The sequence below is a fragment of the Equus przewalskii genome, chromosome 4, assembly GCF_037783145.1.
Source record: "Equus przewalskii isolate Varuska chromosome 4, EquPr2, whole genome shotgun sequence".
NCBI lineage: Eukaryota > Metazoa > Chordata > Mammalia > Perissodactyla > Equidae > Equus > Equus przewalskii.
In genome coordinates, this window is record NC_091834.1 from 19,639,275 (window position 1) to 19,658,417 (window position 19,143).

Sequence of the window (19,143 nt, forward strand, 5' to 3'; positions counted from 1 at the left end):
TCCACAGGGAGGAAAGCCAGAGGGGGGCCAATTAGGAAGAAGAAATTAAAGAAAAGAATAAAGGAAAGAAAAAAAAAGCCCAGATGAAAGGTCCACTGGAGATGGAGTGACAAGGAAGGAGAATGGCAGCCAGGACAAGGCTGGCAGCGGCCGGGGAGGTGAGGAGGCGGCCGCACAGGAGACTGACAGGTGGGTTGCGCTGCCGGAAAGGGGAGCGAGCGGGCGGGAGGTCCTCCAACCCCGGGGCAGCGCGGGACGCCGCGGCTACGCCTCCCGAGCAGGAGAGCGCGCGGGGCGGGAGGCGGCTGCGGCAGGGGGAGGCGAGAAGGCGGGAGGCGGACGCACCGGCTCCTGCGCCGGCCTCGGTGCCACTCGCCGGCGCGCCGCGCTCCGGGCGTCTCCTCTGCCTCCGACACGGCACGGCTGCCCCGGCATCCCGGCTGCCTGGTCTGGAGAGCTCCCTGCACCTGCCGGTGGAGGGGCGCGGGGCAGAGCCCCGGCGGCTCCCAGGGCGTGCTTCGGCGCCGAGACGCGGGGACGATACCCGGGGATGAGCGGCTGAGGGCGGTGCGGGCACTGACGCGAGTTGGGGCCGCGACTACCGGCCGCCGGCAGCGAGATGAGCAAGCCCGCGGAGACGCCCTAGCCGGTGCACGCGCCGGGCGGAGCACGCAGGTGGGGCTGCGCTACCCGCGGTGCGCCCCCGCGGGTCCCCGGCCAGCCAGAGAATGGGCGCCGGTGCCCCGGGGCCGCGCCCGCCGCTGCTGTCCCCGCGCCCGCCGCGAGCCCAGCGACCGGCCCGCGCCCTGTGCTCATGTATGTAGGCTGGGCGCCCGCCCCCAGGGATGAGGGTGCATGTTGGGTGTCCGCGCCGTGCGCGTTGGACGTGCCCTGGCAACCCGTCCGCCTCTCTGCTTCTGGGAGGAGCTCCCCCACCCCCACGCCAAGTTTGTAAATACGGGCGACTTGCCCAGGGCTGAGGTCGTCTGGGCCGGAGCTGAGAGGGAGTAATAGGCGCGGAAGACCAGAGCCCTACTGGAAGCTGGTTGAGGGGGAGGGAGGCAGACACCCAGACGCGCTGAATTGGGAGAGGGAGTAGGAGAGCGAAACGGAGAGAGGTTGGGTTGCTGGCACCCTGCAGCATCTAGGGTTCTCTCGGCCCCTTTGGGCGGCAAAAACTTTGGGATCCAGAAAGGCTTTTGGAGACCAGGAGAACGAGAGGGACTCAGCCCCCAACCCGCACCCTCCAACCCCAACTTCCCCCTCCGCACACCTTAGTGCTGCCCCGGACACTTCTGTTGCACCTCCAAGACCCTTTCTGGGGTAAAAGCAATTACAAGACTGAGCGCTGCGGCCCGCGCGGGGGTCTCTCAGCACCGCTTGGAGCCGCTGAGCGGTGGGCTGGCGGCGGGTGGCCAGTGGAGGAGCAGAAGCCTCCGGAATCCTCCACCCTGCCGCCCTGCATGATCAGGATCATCCTTATGGGCACCGAGGCCTGGGGAGGAGGGTGGGGAGGCAGCATTTGCTTCCCAACTGAAGGCATTTAAAAAGTTGCTAGAAATGAATCACGGGGTCCTAGAAGCTCTGCTTAACCCCCTTCCTCCCCTTTTCCCCCAATGCCCTAAGGCAAGCGAGGGAGGGATTCCCTCTTAAGCTTCCTATACGGTCTTCCGCATCCAACTCCACTGCGGAATTCTCCGCTTAATAACCTTTGAGAAAGTGTGTCTAGGACCCAGGGAGGGGCACCCTCATCTCCTGAATTATGTGGCTCTATGTGGAGCTTTGCAGGGGGCGCGGGCCTGGCTCGCTGCACTCCCGCGGCTCCGACACCCGCCCTCGGCCATCTCCACCGCCAGTCACGACTACGTGAGAAACACTGCCCGCCGGTGTTTTTCTGGGACTTCGCTTCCATGTACGTTTCCACAATTTGGGATGTCTAAGGATCCCGGCTGTGCACCGACGCTGGGCATGCTGCCCCCGCCCGCGTGGTCCAGCTGGTTAATCTAGAGCGCTTCGGGAGCCCGGGCGGCGCGGGGCCGGGTGGGGGCCGGGGCGTGCGCGGGCCGCGGGGCTCAGCTGTGCTGCTGTTCTCTCCGCAGGGACGGCGGCTCTCGGCTGGCGGCGGCGCGCCCCCGGGCTGTGAATGCGACTCGCCCCTCGGCCACGCTCCCCGCCCGCCCGCCCGCCGGGACGTGGTAGGGGATGCCCAGCTCCACTGCGATGGCAGTTGGCGCGCTGTCCAGTTCCCTCCTGGTCACCTGCTGCCTGATGGTGGCTCTGTGCAGTCCGAGCATCCCGCTGGAGAAACTGGCCCAGGCGCCGGAGCAGCCAGGTCAGGAGAAGCGCGAGCACGCGTCTCGGGACGGCCCGGGGCGGGTGAGCGAGCTCGGGCGTCCTGCGAGGGACGAGGGTGGCAGCGGCCGGGACTGGAAGACCAAGGGCGGCCGCGGGCTCGCCGGCCGGGAGGCGTGGAGCAAGCAGAAGCAGGCCTGGACCGCCCAGGGCACGGGCGCCAAGGCTGGGGACCTGCAGGTCCGGCCTCGTGGGGATACCCCGCAGGAGGAGCCCCCGGCCGCCGCTGCCCAGGACGCGACCAGCCCGGACCTCGCGCCCACGCCTGAGCCGCCTGAGGAGTACGTGTACCCGGACTACCGCGGCAAGGGCTGCGTGGATGAGAGCGGCTTCGTGTACGCCATCGGGGAGAAGTTCGCGCCGGGCCCCTCGGCCTGCCCGTGCCTGTGCACCGAGGAGGGGCCGCTGTGCGCGCAGCCTGAGTGCCCGCGGCTGCACCCGCGCTGCATCCACGTTGATACAAGCCAGTGCTGCCCGCAGTGCAAGGAGAGGAAGAACTACTGCGAGTTCCGGGGCAAGACCTACCAGACTCTGGAGGAGTTCGTGGTAAGAGGCGAGCGCCCGCCCGGCGGCTTTGCACCTCCCAGGAAGGGGTGACGCCGCTCTGTGCTCTGTGTCCCCACTTTGAAGAAGAGGCATTCTCTGGTTTTCAGAGGCGGACAGCGCTGTGCTCCTGTCCCCTTAACACGACCTCTCTTTTTCAGTGCAGAGGTAATCCTTTAAAGCAATGTGGCCAATCCACTTTAATTTCTTTGGTCTTCGTTATAAAAGGGTTTCATTAGAATGAAGCCCATGGCACTGAAGGGACCGCCCCGAACAGACTTATTGGCTGTACTTTTAACATTAATTTACTGCTCCTAATTTAAAAGTGTTGCTGCTGAAATGCTCAACCTGTTTTCAAACACAGGGTAATTTACCGTGCCATTTGGGATATATTCTTCCGCTAATAGCCAATTAAGGGAGACTATTCATATAAATAAGGCAATTCCCTAGATTACGTGTTGGAGTGTCATGCAAATGTGCTAAACATTAAAAGAAAAAGAAAAATGCTTGCTCATTGGATGCCAAAACATAGAGGACGGCAAAAACAAGAAGTCCAGTTTATGGTTAAAAACAGTTTTATTTTAGATGAGTACTAGCAATAGTATTAGCACTGGCCTTCTTGTTTGCATACTGTGTGTCAGGCTCCAGGTTCCATTTTTCACGTGTGTTAACTTGGTTAAACCTCATACCTGCAATAAAGTAGTGTATTAGCTCTGGTTTATGGAGAAGAGGAAACTGAGACAGAGTATTTAAATAACGTGTTGAAGGCAAGGCGGCTATTAAGAAGCCGACTCCTGTCAAGCTAAGCAGTTCAGCCCTGCAGCGCATGCTTTTCTCCATACACTCTACTGGAACCAAGAGCCCAGCCGCGTTGGGGGCTCTGGTTTGGAGGGAGGTGCTACCCAGCACGCATGCGCTAACTCCAGTGTACTCCGAAAGCCCTAAGTCTTCTCTGGCGGGCCGGGGAGAGACCTGCATGACTGTTCAGCCTTTCCAACCCTGCATGGTGGGCTCAACCTGTGGCTTGTCTGGGCTTGGCCAGTTGACTTGGCATGCCAGAAATTTCCTGAGCTACAGAGGGCATCCTGGGACCTGTAGTCCCCAAAGCTGAGCGTGGGAGGCACGGGGGAGGAATCCTGCAGGAGTCCCCCAGAGCACAGCCTCTGACATCTGCAGATTGGGAATGTGCCCAGGGTGTGACAGGGCGTATTGAATTCCCAAGTGTTGTGCATATGTAAAGCCAGGAGGACAGATCTACAGATAATGTACAAAGTAGGAAAGAATGCTGGGATGTAGAGTCAGGAAACATGAGTTTCCATTCTGCCTTTGCCACTAACCAGTTGCGTAAGGGGAACAAAGCACATCTTCCCTCTGGGTTTCCTTTTTCTCCTATGTAAGATAAGGGGCCAGCTATTTCTAAGGCTCATGGGAGCTCTCCAGGCATACCTACTTAATGCTCACTGCTCTTTGCTTCAGCCCTTTGGAGAAAGAAAGGTAAATTTGATGACAACCCTACGTGAACTAGGACCTGGCCATGTAACAGAAGTCAGTTAGGAGTCTTAACCTCAACATGCTTCCCGTCTACTGGGGAGCCAGGCAGACACCTCTCCAGATGTTTTGGATGCAATACAAAAGTGCTGAGGCGGGGCTGGCCCGGTGGTGCAGCGATTACGTTTGCACCTTCCGCTTGGGCAGCCGGGGTTTGCTGGTTTGGATCCCGGGTGTGGGGATGGCACCACTTGTCAAGCCATGGTGTGGCAGGCATCCCACATATAAAGTAGAGGAAGATGGGCACAGATGTTAGCTCAGGGCCAGTCTTCCTCAAAAAAAAAAAAAGAGTGCTGAGGGAAAGGTGGCCATGGGTTCTGGTGGAGATCAGAGGAGAGACCTTCCATATTGGCCTGGGACAGGCCTATATGTGTGGGCCCAACAAAACAATTCTCTTGAGTGTTTTACGTTCATCAGGAAATCTAAGTGTTATAAGATCAAAGATGAGCAGTTAGTTATTAATTAGTAACATTTATTGTTTGCATTGTATATAATTCCATAGTCATTTCTTAGAAGTGTCCCATGAGGTAGTCTGAGGAATTATTAGCATTTTGATCTACAAAGCTCATGGTAGAGTGGGCCACTTGTGGACCTGAGATCATAGGTAGAAGGAAGAACTCCAACTTCTGTTAAGTAACACATGGCTAAGTGCTAGATGCTGTGAGGCTGCCTTTGCATATGGGGGAGGGAGATCTCTTATTTGATTCCTGTTTTCAAAAATTGGTTGTCAACAGGTGGAAGATGTTTCAAACTCTGGAGATGGGAGATGATAGCAACAAAAGGGAGATTGTAAAGATTACAATCTTGGGAAGAATTGTAATATACCTATTCTTAGAGTCTTAAGCGTATCTTTCATCTTCAAGTGACACTTCATTCTTAACTTTCATCCAATCTTTACCAGCTGCCAGGATGTACAGTGCATGAATATTGCAAAGCTGCTACAAATTTTTAATTATGTATGCTGCTATAATATGTACAGCTACATAGCTATTTCATTGTATGGATTGTGCTTGTTCATTTCTGTTAGTATGAGAAAATTTCTAGATAGTTCCCTAATTTAGTGTGGCTTTGTACAAGTCATTTAGTGTCTGCATTTTTTATTTCTTTAACGTATAGAAGAAGGGATGCAGTATGGATGGGTGCTTTGGAAGGATGAATGTAGAACGGTAGGGGGACAGCTGTGAGTCCAAGGGGTTTGTGGGTTGTAGTAATGGAGAATTGTGATGTTGAGTGCCAGGGTACAACAATTGTTCACATGACTGTGCTGGGTATTCTGGGCTTCAGAGGGAAATCATTTGTAGCCTGTAGTTTGCATAGCACAAAGTCTATGGAAAATGGAAAAAGAAAGCATTTTCTGTCTGAAGCACTTTGCATTTCTCTGAAGAAAATGTAATTTAGATGGAGGTTATGGTACAATAGGGTCATGCTTGGAACACTGTTACAAGGAAGGACACAAAATGGACGCTGGTCTGGGCCTCTTTCCCTGGGAGGCACACAGACACCTTGACAGTCTGTCCTCTGCTTCCCGAGAGAGAGGAAATTACTGATGGAGGCTGGATGCTGATTGTGGGTGTCTGAGGTGAGAAGCAGCCAGAACTCCAGATCTTGCCTTGTGCGTGTGATGGGGATCCGGTCCTGGCGAGAGCCTGGCTACTCCCTGTCTTCCTGCGCTTCTCTTTCTTTGGGTGCTTGTCTGCTTGCTGCCCTCTCTGCTGGGTTTTCTCCTTACTTCAAACCTGTCTTTCCCTTCTCTCTGTGCTCTTGCCCCATTACAACTCCCATTCCTTACAGCCTTGTTCATCTCAGCCAGATGTCAGCAGAAGACCTCACTGCTTCAGTGAAATACCAGTAAGCTGCTAATAATTAGAGTGATATCTTCATTCCTCCAGAGATGTTTGCAATTTAATTTGTATATCCGAATAAAAACATAGTTACTAATAGCATTTCCTCCACTGCCTCTCAAATATATCAAGTGTCTTGTTCTTCAGCTTATACCAGCAGGTGTCCAACTTTGAGTAAGGAAGCCTGTCTATTGGTTTATATTTTTCATAAATGAATGGTATTTTCATGTGCTCTCTGCTTTCTAGGGTGTATTCGTTTGCTAGGCCTGCCATAACAAAGTACCACAGACTGGGGGGCTTAAACAATCGAAGTTTATTGTTGCATGGCCCTGAAGGCTGGAAGTCTGAGATCAAGGTGTTGGCAGGGCTGGTTTCTCCTGAGGCCTTTCTCTCCATGGCATGCAGATGGCTGCCTTCTCCCTGTGTCCTCACATGGTCGCCCCTCTGTGCATGTCTGTCTCCTAATCTCTTCTTATAAGGACACCAGTCAGATTGGATTGGGGCCAGCCCATATGACCTCATTTTAACCTAATTACCTCTGTAAAGACCTTGTCTCTAAATACAGTCACATTCTGAGGTATTGGGGTAAGGACTTCAGCGTTTTAGGAGGCGGGCGACACGATCCAGCCCACAGCATAGGGTGTCAATGACCAGAGTTGACCTCATAGACATGGAACCAACTAGATGTAAGGAATGTGGTGGGGAGAAGGGGGCATCAGCAAGTATGATTGGAAGAAAGAATTTATAAAGAAGGTACAGAAAGATTAGTAATAAACTAAATGCCTGATAAACATAATTAAGCAGCCCACCTAGACCACTCTGATTCTATTCCATTCTCAGCACCACTTTAGGAATTATTGTCCTTATGTCAGTGGGTCCTTGTATAGTCCATAACTAAGTGGTGACTAGGAGGGGCTCTACTGAGCAGTTTTAAATTCGCCCCTGATGACTACCATACAGGCCAACAGCAAATCAAATTTGAAATTCATTAATAAAAATTGATTCCATTTGGAGCAACAAAAGGAGTTGTCCCCCTCATGGGAATCCTGATCTGTGGGGGACTGTGAAGATAGAAATGGGGTCTGCAAGCTTGTTTCAGTGTTTTATAGAACCTAATGGAATTTATGCAGCTCTCTAAGATAAGGACCATAAGGGATAACTAAAACTTCACATTCCGTTGCTTTGGGTTGGGATGATATCAGTTCAATGTGTCCACACTAGTTATCATAGCTGATCAGGAGCTCTGATTGGCAATTGTAGAAGTCTTTGATGAAAAAGACAGCATGAATTATTAATAAGTGCGGCTTGCTCGACTGTCTTTCAAAGCCTGAGGACTATAGTACTGGAGATAAACTGGAAGGGGGAGTTGCAGGTGAAATGATTCGAGACCACTGGGTGAAACCAAACCCTCGCCTATGGCTTCAGTGTCTGACTTATGATTAACCCTGTGGCAAAATCTCATTTCTAGCACTTTATTAAGAAAAAAAATCTTATTTGAAATGTGGAATCAAAAGCTCCACCTAGATTTCTATTGCAGTTATGAGAAAGTGGCAATAAAGAGAAAGACGTGATTCTTCATATTTTTCAGTCTAATGGTATTTATATTCTTTTGGCTGATGTTACTTAAAAACAAAATGTTTGATGTTACCAAAAACAGTACCATTATTTACCTTTGCAAAGTAAAATGCATCAAGCTGTGTAGAGTTTATGTTCTTTTCTGTACGTCAGTTTAGTGCATGTGCTGTTGCTGCCTCTGAGTTTGTTTTGGTTCCAAGTAAGATTTTGCACATTCTGGACTTCTCAGTTTCTGCCTTTCTGTTGAAAGCCATTTAAACAGTAACAATTAAAAAAAAAGGAGTCATATGGATTTTCTGGACCTTGCAGATATGCCCCAAACTCAGGTGGGGAAACGCAACTTCAATGACTGTTTATTTACATGATCCAGGCCATATTTGATTTGTAAACATGGGATAAACACCATAGAAATTTGGTCTTTTATAATGGGAAGAAGGGAACCAACAGACTGACGAGTTGGTGGTATTTCCTCTATTTTAAAGGAGAGAAAATTAAGTTTCAAAAGAGTGAATTAACTTGACTGAAGTTATTGAGCCAGTATATGGTGGAGCCAGGAGTTGAGTCATAGTCTGCTGTACCGTGAAGATGGTTGCTTCCAGCTATGCCATCTCATCTTCATGATCATGTGGTGATGAAGCGTCATGTTGTGCGTGGCTGAGAGAATTTCTTGTACATGGAGAAGGGGAAGCTTATACAGGAGCACCTGGCCCACATTTGTGTCCGGTAAATGCTGCACCTATTTGGTTAAGTGTTTTTTATGTGGATTTATGTTATAGCTGACTTAAGCCATCTAGGACAAAATGAATGAATCTGTGTCCTTCAAAGTGTGAAATCTTGAGTTGTAATGAGAACAGGAGTTCCAAGAGCTCCCTGAAGGCAAGAGGGAAGGATTCCAGTGGGCAGTGGACCGAACACCAGATCTCAGAAGTGGCAGGACCTTGGAGATTATCGGGCCCACGGGGGGCAGACTGGTGGCTTGAGAGCTAGATCCAGCCCAGGGAGAGGTTCCGCTTGGCTCACAGCACATGAGAGATTTGTTTGACTAGTGCAGATACTTAACAAATCAGAGGTTCGTGTAAATACCCAGATTGCCAATTTGTTGTGAAGACGGGATGATTCCCAGGTGGCCGCCATCTGTTGCAGCTGAGTGGGGCTGCCTCTTGAGAAGAGCAATTGCTTTCCAGCTGACCATGTCCCCACTCAGCAGGATTTACCTGTGGTCCTGTAGCCACATGGCTTTGTAATGCCTCTCTGTTCACAGGTGGAGAAACTTCCCCTTAGGAAACCAGTGCGTTATTCAAAACAGCCAGCTGGTATCAGAGGAGGCCTAGGAGCCGAGGACCCACGCTAACACATCCTGCCCCTTCAGCACGGGTGGAGAGTCAGCTTCTAGAACTTCAAGGACAGAGTACTTAACGTCTAAAGATGTTGGTGTGAGCCCTTGTTCTAGTTCATCCTTGTGCCCCTGGGCAATTCTCAGAGCCTCCTTATTTTCTGGTGGTAAAAAGTGGAGAATATCCTGCTTATCTCTCACATTATAAGAAGTAAATGAGATATATATGAAAGCAATTGGAACCTACAAAGCTCTGAACAAATAGGAGAAAAAAAACCTGCTGCGAGGTGAGTGTGGAGTTTTAGGAGCATTGTGTTGAGTGTGTGAGTGTGCGTCTTTTGGGCGGTAACTGCCCCCAGCACGGTTTTTGGTCTCTAGAAAGACCGACCTGTGGAGGCTCTCATCATTAGGGATGGCTTTTTTGAATAAATATCAGTGAGCCTATAGTGTGTGATGTGCTTTGAGGAGCATCAGGAGGGGCTTTGCAGGGGATGCAGGTGGAAGCCGGTTATATGGACTCTATTGTTGATGATTTGTTTTTAAATAACAGAGGAATCCTAGAGCAGATTTTTAGGGAAAAGACAAGAGTTTGTCTCAAAGAGAACAACTGCAAGTTTGAGTAACGGACATGGTTTTCCACCCAAGTCTATGCACCTTGTAGCCATCCTTCATAGTGTGGTTCTGACCATGTAGCTGGAAATCCTTCTTGCTGCTCATCTATTCCAAGGCTGAGATCTTGCCAGCTGGATTTCACTTCTCATTCTATTTCTGTCAGGCACTGGGGTGCGGCCAGGACATAGAGTGCCTTTCGAATCTGTAGAAAAGGATGATGTCAGACATCTGCCTGTGGCCCTGTGAGTTCTCTCGGAGGCCCTAGGCCCATGGAAAAGCATAGGGACGGAAAATTGAGATGCCATGTGGCTCTGCGCCTTTCCAGTTATGGCAGAAGTGATTCTACTTTAAACATGATGAGACACCCCTTGCCTGAGCATATGGAAGACTGATAGCTTGAAAACCCACCATTTACAAAACTCATGAAATTCCGAATATTGTATAAAACGCATCTTAAAAGCACACTGAAGTGGCAAAAAAGTAAGGGAAATTAACCCCTGGAAGTGGAAATTGGAATCCAGAGAGGAAATTCAGGCTTGCAGTGGTGGCTGAGAGCATCTGGTGATGCCCCTGGACTCATGTCAGGCTGAGGCATGTGACGAGTTCAGGACCCCAAGTAGAGAGAATCAGATTAGGACCATACAGCCATGCTCCCCCAAAGAGCCTGTCCTGCAAAGGACAGTGCAGACAAACTCCCCTGAATGGGCCTCCACGCTGTGCAGAGCTGGAAAGTTTTCTCTGAATAGCTGCTGACTCTAGTGTCCGTGCCCTCTTATGGGCGTGAGCCCATACTGCCTACTGGAGCAGTCCATAAAGCGGAATATTATTCTTTAAAGGGAGCCCAGGGTGGCAAGGCCTACAGGTTCTGACAGAAGCAAATGCATTCAGGAAGAATGCACCCTCCACGGAGGCCACAAAGAACCCCTACAAATAGTGTTCCAAGGAATGTGAGAATAACAATTACATGTCAGAAGAAAGAGTATCATAAGAAAGATTCAGCTGAGACAAAGCAGTAGAATCAGACCTAGGTGTTGGGATATACATGAGAATATTTAACATGCTTAAAGAAGTTAATACTGAAACACGTGTGGGTAAACAACACGTGTACCTAAAATACTAGTCAGCTTTGAGAAAGAATCAGATAGAACTTGTATAAATGAATGATACAATAATTGTAATTAATATTCAATGAGAGGGTTTAACAGTAGATTAGGTACAAATTACGAGATAATTTAGTGAACCAACAGGTAGATCTGAAAAACTTACCCAAAAAGAAACACAGACACACAGATGGGAACATAGGAAGGAGATGTTTTGATACATGGAGGACAGAGAGAGAAGATCAAATTTACATCACGTTAGAATTCTGAAAGAGATAGCAGAGAATATGAGGGACATGAAGAGATAGTGCCTGAAACTTCTACTTGAAAGACCCTTATTTTCTGATTCAGGAATCTCAGTGAATCTAAAGAAAGATAAATTAAAATATATGCACACCTAACCATATCATAGTGAGACTGCAGAACACCAAAGGCAAAAGGAAGATTTTAAGAGCAACCAGAGAGAAAAGACTTCACCTACAAAATAAGAGTAACTAGGCTGACAGCTGACATCTTGTCATCAGTGGGAAACCTAAAATGGTAGAACATCTTTCAAGAACAAAGAGAAAATGTGTTAATCTGATTTATGTATCTCACAAAACTCTCTTTTAGGAAGGAGCCTGAACAGTTATTTTCAAACAAAAATGGAGAGCATACCACCAAAATACCTTTACTGAAAGAACTTCAAAATGCAATCTAAAGGATGAAATTCAGGAAGAAGGACTGTGATCCCAGAAGCAGGGTCACAGAGTCAAGGAGGAATGCAATGAAACCTGTTGTTCACCAAACTGTAGACCAGTGGTTTTAAGGGACCTCGTTGCTCCCACAGAGGACATTTGGCAATATGTGGAGACCCTTTTGGTTGTTATAACTGGGGGTGGCGTGGAAGGATGTTGTTGACATCCAGTGGGTAAAGGTCAGACATGCTGCTGAAATCCTACAGGGTACAGAACAGTCCCTGACAACCACTGTCAGGGGGCTGGGGTTAAGAACCCCAACTGTAGACTAACTAACGGGGCTTTCCAGGGTGGCCATGCCCAGCTGGAGGTGGAACTAATGTTTCTGTGCCTTGCAGGGGTTGGTGTGTCTTGCACTGAATTTTCAGTTGAGAACTTTATCCTTAAACAAACAGGAAATGGCCGTTCAATATAACTTTTAAATGTTCTTGGGAAAAAGTTGTTACTAGGGGCCACCTCAGCTTTAGGCCAAATCATGAAATAGGTGAACATATCAAAGGCCCCTCCTGCTGTCCAGAGCTTCTGATCATGATGCCACCAAGCTCCAGTTGGCCATGTAAGAAAATTCAGACCATTTCAAAATACTATGCTCCTCCTGCATGGCTCTCAGTACACTGTGCTCACTAGGCAACTCAGAAATAAATAATAGCATGAACTCTACCAAACAGATTGGCCCATCTGTATAGTTTCTTTGCTTTCCTCATAAGTTAACATGCTGCACTAATTGATATTTCCCTTGTCCAGCTTTAAAAACAACTTCATTTTTTTAACGTCTTCCTTTTTTTTTTTTTTTTTTGGTGAGGAAGATTGGCCCTGAGCTAATGTCTGTTGCCAATTCTTCTTTGCTTTTTCCTCTCCAAAGCCCCAGTACATAGTTGTATATTCTAGTTGTATGTCCTTATATGTGGGACACTGCCTCAGCATGGCTTGATGAGTAGTCCTAGTCCATGCCCAGGATCCGAACTGGCAAAACCCTGGGCTGTTGAAGCAGAGTGTGCAAACTCAACACTACGCCACCGGGCTGGCCCCAACAATTTCTTTTTTATATTTTACTTTCAAATTCCATGTCCTTTTTGAGAAAGTATCTCGATATTTTTGTTTTAGGAAGCTTGAAACAAAATACAAAATTAGTTTCCAGTAAGCCATTACTTATATTTATTAATTTCTGTTGGGTGTCAGGAGCTATAGCTCCACTTCTGGTCACATTCTTGCATGGTTGACAGTTATGTTCTGGGGACACAGGGCCCTCAGCCAGTGGACGGGCTGTCGTGGTGGCATCTTGGTCCCTCCCCACAGTGCAGAGCTGCACGTGGCCAGGGTGCCTGCAGTCCTTCTCCCGTGGCCAGGGCTGCCTGAGCACCTTTGCTTCAACCCGCTGCTAGTTTAGCCATGTCACACATGCAGAAATGTCAGGGGTGGGTGGGTTGGAAAAGAAAGAATTCTGACAAGGCTGCTGCCTTTCCCTGGGCCCCTGAGATGGCCTGAGGGATCAACTGTGCTCTGATGTCAGCCTCTCAGCTCAGGTCACCTCCTGCTGGTAGCGAAGTTCGCCTCTGGCTCCTGATTGCCCTCCAGGAAGCCGAGGAAATAAGCTTGTCTTCTCCTGGGTGACAGCGAGGGGTGACTGACAATTCAACGGTCAGCTCTCAGAGACCCTGCTGCCCATTTGTCTGAGCTCAGAGATGGATCCCTTTCTTGTGAGCGAGCCCTGCAGTGTCTTCTTCACCCGAGCTTAAAATCCATGGAGAGGGACTTCATTAACTGGGAAAACTGCTGGCAGCATCCCATTGTAATTTCCGAATGCTTTGGAAGAGGTTCAGCTTCAAGGAGAGGTGCAAGGCCAGAGGTGTGCTGTGCTCCGGGCTCAGGCCCGGGTCTGGCACTTTCAGAGTAATTGGCAGCGGATGCATACTGAAGGGAGCTTCAACAAGGCAGCCAGACTCTGACCTCGGATGGCGTCCAGAAGGGAGTTCACTTGGCCACTTTATAGTTGGGGAGTGTGAGCCCTCTTCCTGCAGCCTGGCCAGCTTTGGGCGAAGGAAACTGACACACCCCTTTGGTCATCTTCATTACTCCCTGCCTAAGATGAGCCTTATTACTGCCATCTCAAATGAAGAATGCCTAAAGGGAGCAACGTGGCTTTGTTTTCTTTGTGTGTGCGCGCGTGCACGCGCACATCATGAAGAGACATGTATATTTGTTTCAATGGAATAAGGTTTTTGCCTGTTTGTCACAGTCCCCAGTACTCCATGTTACTGCCCCTAGTTAACTACCTTGATTTTTACTTGACAGGTCCCTGAAATAATTTGAGTTTATGATCTCTGAGAGAACCAATTCTCATGTCACATCCTCACACCCATCTTTTAAAAGCCTAGTTTTTGGAAGACATTTAATTTCAGTTATTTGAATATTAAGTGAAAATTAAGCTCTTTGTTTCTTTCTCCCAAGGATTACTTATCTTTAATCCTTTAATTAGATCCTCCCATTTTTTTAAGAAGAAGAATTTGGCTTTAACAAGAGTTTTCAGAGGGCTTTCTTTCCTCCTAGTCTGCCCCAGGTAGGAGGTCATGCCTGATTGACATCACATCCCTTCTGTTAAGAGTTTAATTTAAGAATCTGTGAATGAGCAAAGTATCCATTAAAGTAACTCCAGCAAAACCTCAGCGTCACCCAGGTTCCCAAGGTGGGAGAAGAGAGACTCCTTCCTGTTTTGGGCCCAGTGCCCAGGGTGGAGCCCTGAGTCTGGCTGCCTATGGCCCTGTGGTCACATGGTTCTTCACCGGCTCATCCTGTCTCTCTATATTGTTCTGTTTGCATCAGGCCAGGGTGTGGAGGTCAGAAGTCTGAGATCAGGGTGCCACTGTTGGGTTCTACTGCGAGTCCTCTTCCTGGCTTTCAGATGCCACCTTCTCGTTTTCCCACATGGTGGAGAGAAACCAGAGAGTGCTCTCCAGTCTTTTCCTCTTCTTGTAAGAGCACTAATCCCATCATGAGGGCCCCACCCTCATGACCTAATACCCCCCAAAGGCCCCACCTCTGAATGCCTTCGCAGTGGGGGTTAGGGCTTCAACAGATGAACAGATGGGGAGGACTCAAACATTCAGTTCATAACAGGTGGCCAGCATGCTTTTTGCTGCATCTATTCTGACTGTGTAATCTGTCAGGTTAGGGCACTTCCAGAATGTTCACTAGGTCTGGATCTTCAGCACAGAAGATGCGGTCTTCCTCATTCTCATCTTAGCTCTTCAGCTGTTTGCTGCCAAATGAAATATGCCGTGTAAACACTGCCAGCATCTTTTCCACTCATAAGCAAGTCCCTGCATGATGTATGTTAATCTGAGGGAATTATTCACATGAGGTTTGAAAGACATTATTAGACAGAGGGTCTTGCCTTAAGCTAAACTACAAAGAAGGAAAAGCTATTCTTTGGTGCCTGAGAAGAAAGCTGGGTTGCTTTGGGTCGTCAGACTGTTGTACTGTTAATCTGTTGTTTGTAGGTGAAGTTGTTTTCTTCCTCAGACTCTAAGCTGACAGGTTCTGGGGACAGCTCTTAATTAAGTTCTTTTGTGTGCAAATCCATTCTCTGACAGACAGTGGAAAGACAAAGAGAACAAAAAAAAATCTTTCTGAAGGGCGCAGGAAGCAGAGGCTTTCTCTTGCTCCATGGCCAGCAACCTGTGTTGGAGGCTGGAAGGTGGCTGTGGAGGCTCGAAGGTGGCTGTGGATCCAGTTCATTTCACTTTGGAGCTGCTGTCTACCATGCAAGAGAGGATGGAGGAGCATGTGGGGGTCTGGAGCTTTTCGTGATGGCCCTGACTGGAGGAGAGAGGTCAGACAGCGCCTGGAGCCTCAAAGACGAAGGCTCGTGGGGCAGGTGTCTCCGAGTGTCCATTCAGGGCCCTGCTACTTTTCAATTTGAAGGCAGAACTTTGCAATGCCTTGGGCTGGTTTGTTAAGACATTTTCAGGAAAGGAACCTGAAGTAGGGTTGGGGAAAGATTCATTTCGAGGTGACTGTTGAAAAGAAAGCCATGACCTGCATAGCATCTTCCAGGCTTCTTGCAGATAGTCAGGAGATGCTGTTTAAAGTAGATAGGGTGGCCCAGGATGTATTCAGGAATATGGTGAATGAGAGGCTGCTGACCTGACTTGCTGTGTAGGTTTGCGGTAATTCACCAGATGTGTTGGGTGCATTTTCACTCCATAAAAAAGCGGAACTGAAAGGCATGCTCATGTGTCCAGCTCCAAAAAACATAGCTCCAGGCTGTCAGAAGCCAATAAGATCTCAGGGTTTAGATAGAAGGGAAGTTTGTGATTTCCCTCTACATGTATTATGCTAACAAGTGTGACGCTGGACACTTTTGGAAAGACAGATTCGGCACCTGGAAAGGACACTTTCGCCATCTGGTGACAAAACTGTGACAATGACTTTGGGAAGCTACTTGTCATCCAGAACCAAGCAAAGACTGCTTTTAGTGAAGGGCGCTTTCAGTTCCTGCCTCTGGCAGCTTGATTCTTAATTTTAGGGCGTCAGAATAATTACATAGTAGGGTCAAAATGTGTAAACAAAACTCAGATGTGCAAACACTGAGACATTGTTCTTCAGTTTTAGAACAGTTCTTTTAGTTCTGTAGCTTCTGAATCTGCTGAAGGTTGAAAATATTTGTTGTTATCAATTTAAAGGTTTTAAGTCTCTTTAGGGTATCTCAGTCTTTTGAGGTCTTTGGAATCTCCTCATTTTTGGGTAATTACTCAGCATTTCAGGATTTCTCCTCCTCTGAAGATGTCTCCTACCTCCTTTTATTCTTCCCATGATGGCCTCCATTTGGTACTGGGAAGAACTCATGTAGCCTCATGGCGTTGGGAAAGACACCTTGTCCCCAAGACATCAGCTTCTGGCCTTGTCTCCCAGGAGAGAGCTGGGCTTGTGTCCCAAGATGCAATAGGTCCCTTGTGGCTTTGGGGACATTATGCTGGCTCCCAGGGCTGTGCCTGTGGACTTCTTTGCAGCCTCTGGTGTTGGGGCCTCTGCTTTCTGCAGCTGCCCTGTCCCTACCCTCTGAGGACTGCTGGTCCTTGAGCTGTGGGGGCCCAGGCATCCCCACTTGGTTCTCTGCCCCAGGAGGGAATTGCGGTACTTGTGACGCCCCCATCGTCTTGATGGTCGTCTCTTCTTCACCTGCCCCAGTCCTCCCCAACTTACTTAACCGTGTTTCAGTTTGATCTTTTCCATATCTTTCCAACCAAAAGCCACAACTTTGCCTTTAAAATTCTTAATATGCACACAGTTCAATTAGTATCTGCCATTTTCTGCTGTTCTGTTAGTTTCTCTTTCACACATTTATGTCTCAACTCTTTGGCCAGGCTGAGCATTGAGGTGAGTGGATTGAGTACTTCTTTGTATTTCTCCTTCCGAGTGCAGGATTCTGTAAGGTGGTAAGCCTATGGGATTGGTCAGTGGAGGATGGAGGGGCTGATGATGGGAACTGGAAGGTTGTTCTTGGCATCGTTGTCCCAGAAACTACAGGTGTATAATCCCCAAACTGTAAAATATATGTGTCCATATCTTATATCTTCTATATTTGCATTTGAAAATACATTTATCCACTGGGAAAGTGAGAGTATGAATCTTCAACTACTCAATATAAATTTTAGCTATTTAAAGAAAACATTGACAGACAGAGTAGAAGAGTGAGAAATATGTAATGGACAGAGCGTGGTGTGACATCTGTTCCCTAGGTTCAGGAATAAATTGCTTCAGAATCTTGAAGTTCTGCTTTGTGATCTCAGGCTGTGTGTTTAGCTACTCACTTTCCACACACTCCTTTCCGTGCTATCGGATCTTTTCTGTAAAGTCACTGCTTTCGTGTTTATGTCATTCTAACATCCCTATCTTCTCTTCCACTTGTGGATTAAATGTGTAATCCAATATTGATCCTTCTCAATGGAAAGATTTGTCTGTATGCTCTTTTCCTTAGGTGTGAGTATCTAATCCTTGAGCAGCTTTTTGTGAGGCCTTGAGCAACCAACCCTTCCTGAAGCAAAGCTGTAGATTTAATTTTTTGTGTTTTTCATAATGTGCCATGTTAATTTTAGCTCTTGTGTCTTTCCAACCATTTCTTTCTTGACTCAGTCAATATTGATTGAGCTGCTTGAGCATTTTGACTGGCTTCATCACTCTAACAGTCCCAGATGTGACAGAGATACGGTCTGACCCTTGACGTGCACCAAATCTCGGTGGTGGCTCACCTGCAGACTGGGATTAGGGCTCTCAGTGACAGAGACTCTGCTCTAGGCCAGTACACCTAGAAGAATTCAAGAGGTCCTGGGACTTAAAGAGTTTCAAAGAAACGGAAGGATTGGGAGAGAGGAAGGAATAAGGCTGGGCTCAACCTTATATGCAAGTGGGTGGGAACCCAGTGTGGGGTGTGGTGAAGGCAGAGCAGACAGCTGAAGGTGAGGCCTGAGAGGGACATGCTCATGGTGATCCTGACTCTAAGTTCATTGTAGACATTTGAGAAATGAGCAAATCTCCAAATAGTGGAATAGGATTTCTAAATATTTAGTGACAGTAAAACTCATAATCAAATTTTTGATAAAGTTGCAGAACCTTTAAGAAAATAGCAGACCAGGTTGTATGCATTCCCTTGAGCAGTGTTCTCTGACGCAGATGCAGGGACGTTTCAGATGCAGCAGGAAGAAGTGTTCTGTCTCCAGGCCAGCATCTCTGCCTGGCTTGTGAGGATGTGCTCTCTTGTGTGGAAACTGCTGGGAGAGGCTGACTCAGGGCTGCTGCCCAAGTGCCTGAAGCCCTGCTGACTTCCAGGTGCCCCTGTGTGGCTTTCTGAAGCCATTCCTGGGAACCCAGCAGAGGGCCCTTTCTCACCTTCTTTCAAATTCCCAAACCAAAACAGTGTTTTTTCCTGCCTTCCTGCTCATCAACCTGGGGTCAGAGTGGTGCCAGGCTGTGCCCCTCTCTTGAGGACAGACCCTGGTGATTCCTGACCCTCGTGGTCCTTTCTGACTATCTTGCCCTCCGGATGGGATGGTCCCTCGCCCCTCTGTGGCAGAGTGCCTGCTCCCCACCATCTAACCCACACCGTCTGGGCTTTATGGCGTATGCCCAGCGTCCTCTGCTGAAGGTGCCGATATGCAGTGAACCATGTCTCTCTTGCAACTCAAGCTCTCTGCTTTTAAAACTCTGAATCGTTTTCTTGTCCTGCCTGATAAGTAAATCCACCCTTGACACAAGGATGCTCCAGACTGAAGGGACACTTGGTAGGAGACACAGGAAATGAAGGAAACAGCAGCAGCAGCAAAGAGCAACGCTCATTATGGTGGCAAGAAAACCTGATCCTGCTAACAATGCCTCTCAGAAACGTGCCTTTATGTTGTTATAAGATTGATTTTAACTCCTGAGGCTGTATGGTGGCCAGGTCAAGATTTTGCCCTGGGCCACTGTAAAGTTTCCAGTGTTTCCTTTCTTTTGCTATTTTCCAAGTA

At 48.5% G+C, this 19,143-nt stretch overlaps 1 protein-coding gene and 1 long non-coding RNA gene across 7 annotated transcripts in view; both read left to right on the forward strand.

Annotated features, from left to right (window-relative positions):
* Window positions 1-236: 236 nt before the first annotated feature.
* Window positions 237-19,143, forward strand: part of VWC2 (von Willebrand factor C domain containing 2) — a 119,911-nt gene continuing 101,004 nt past the window's right edge. For 2 of the 6 annotated variants that reach the window (XR_011538994.1, XM_070615570.1), the window contains exons 1-2: window positions 237-1,912; window positions 2,100-2,898. Coding sequence is in view for 3 of the 6 variants with exons in the window: in XM_070615570.1 (XP_070471671.1) it covers window positions 2,203-2,898 (696 nt within the window). In the remaining 3 variants the exon portion in view is untranslated. The remainder of the gene's footprint in view (window positions 1,913-2,099; window positions 2,899-19,143) is intronic. The other 4 variants (XR_011538995.1, XR_011538996.1, XM_070615572.1 and 1 more) reach the window with 3 other exon arrangements.
* On the forward strand, window positions 8,342-12,306 carry LOC139082773 (uncharacterized). The gene is made up of 3 exons (XR_011538997.1): window positions 8,342-8,582; window positions 9,121-9,479; window positions 11,517-12,306. It is a non-coding gene; the product is annotated as an uncharacterized lncRNA (long non-coding RNA).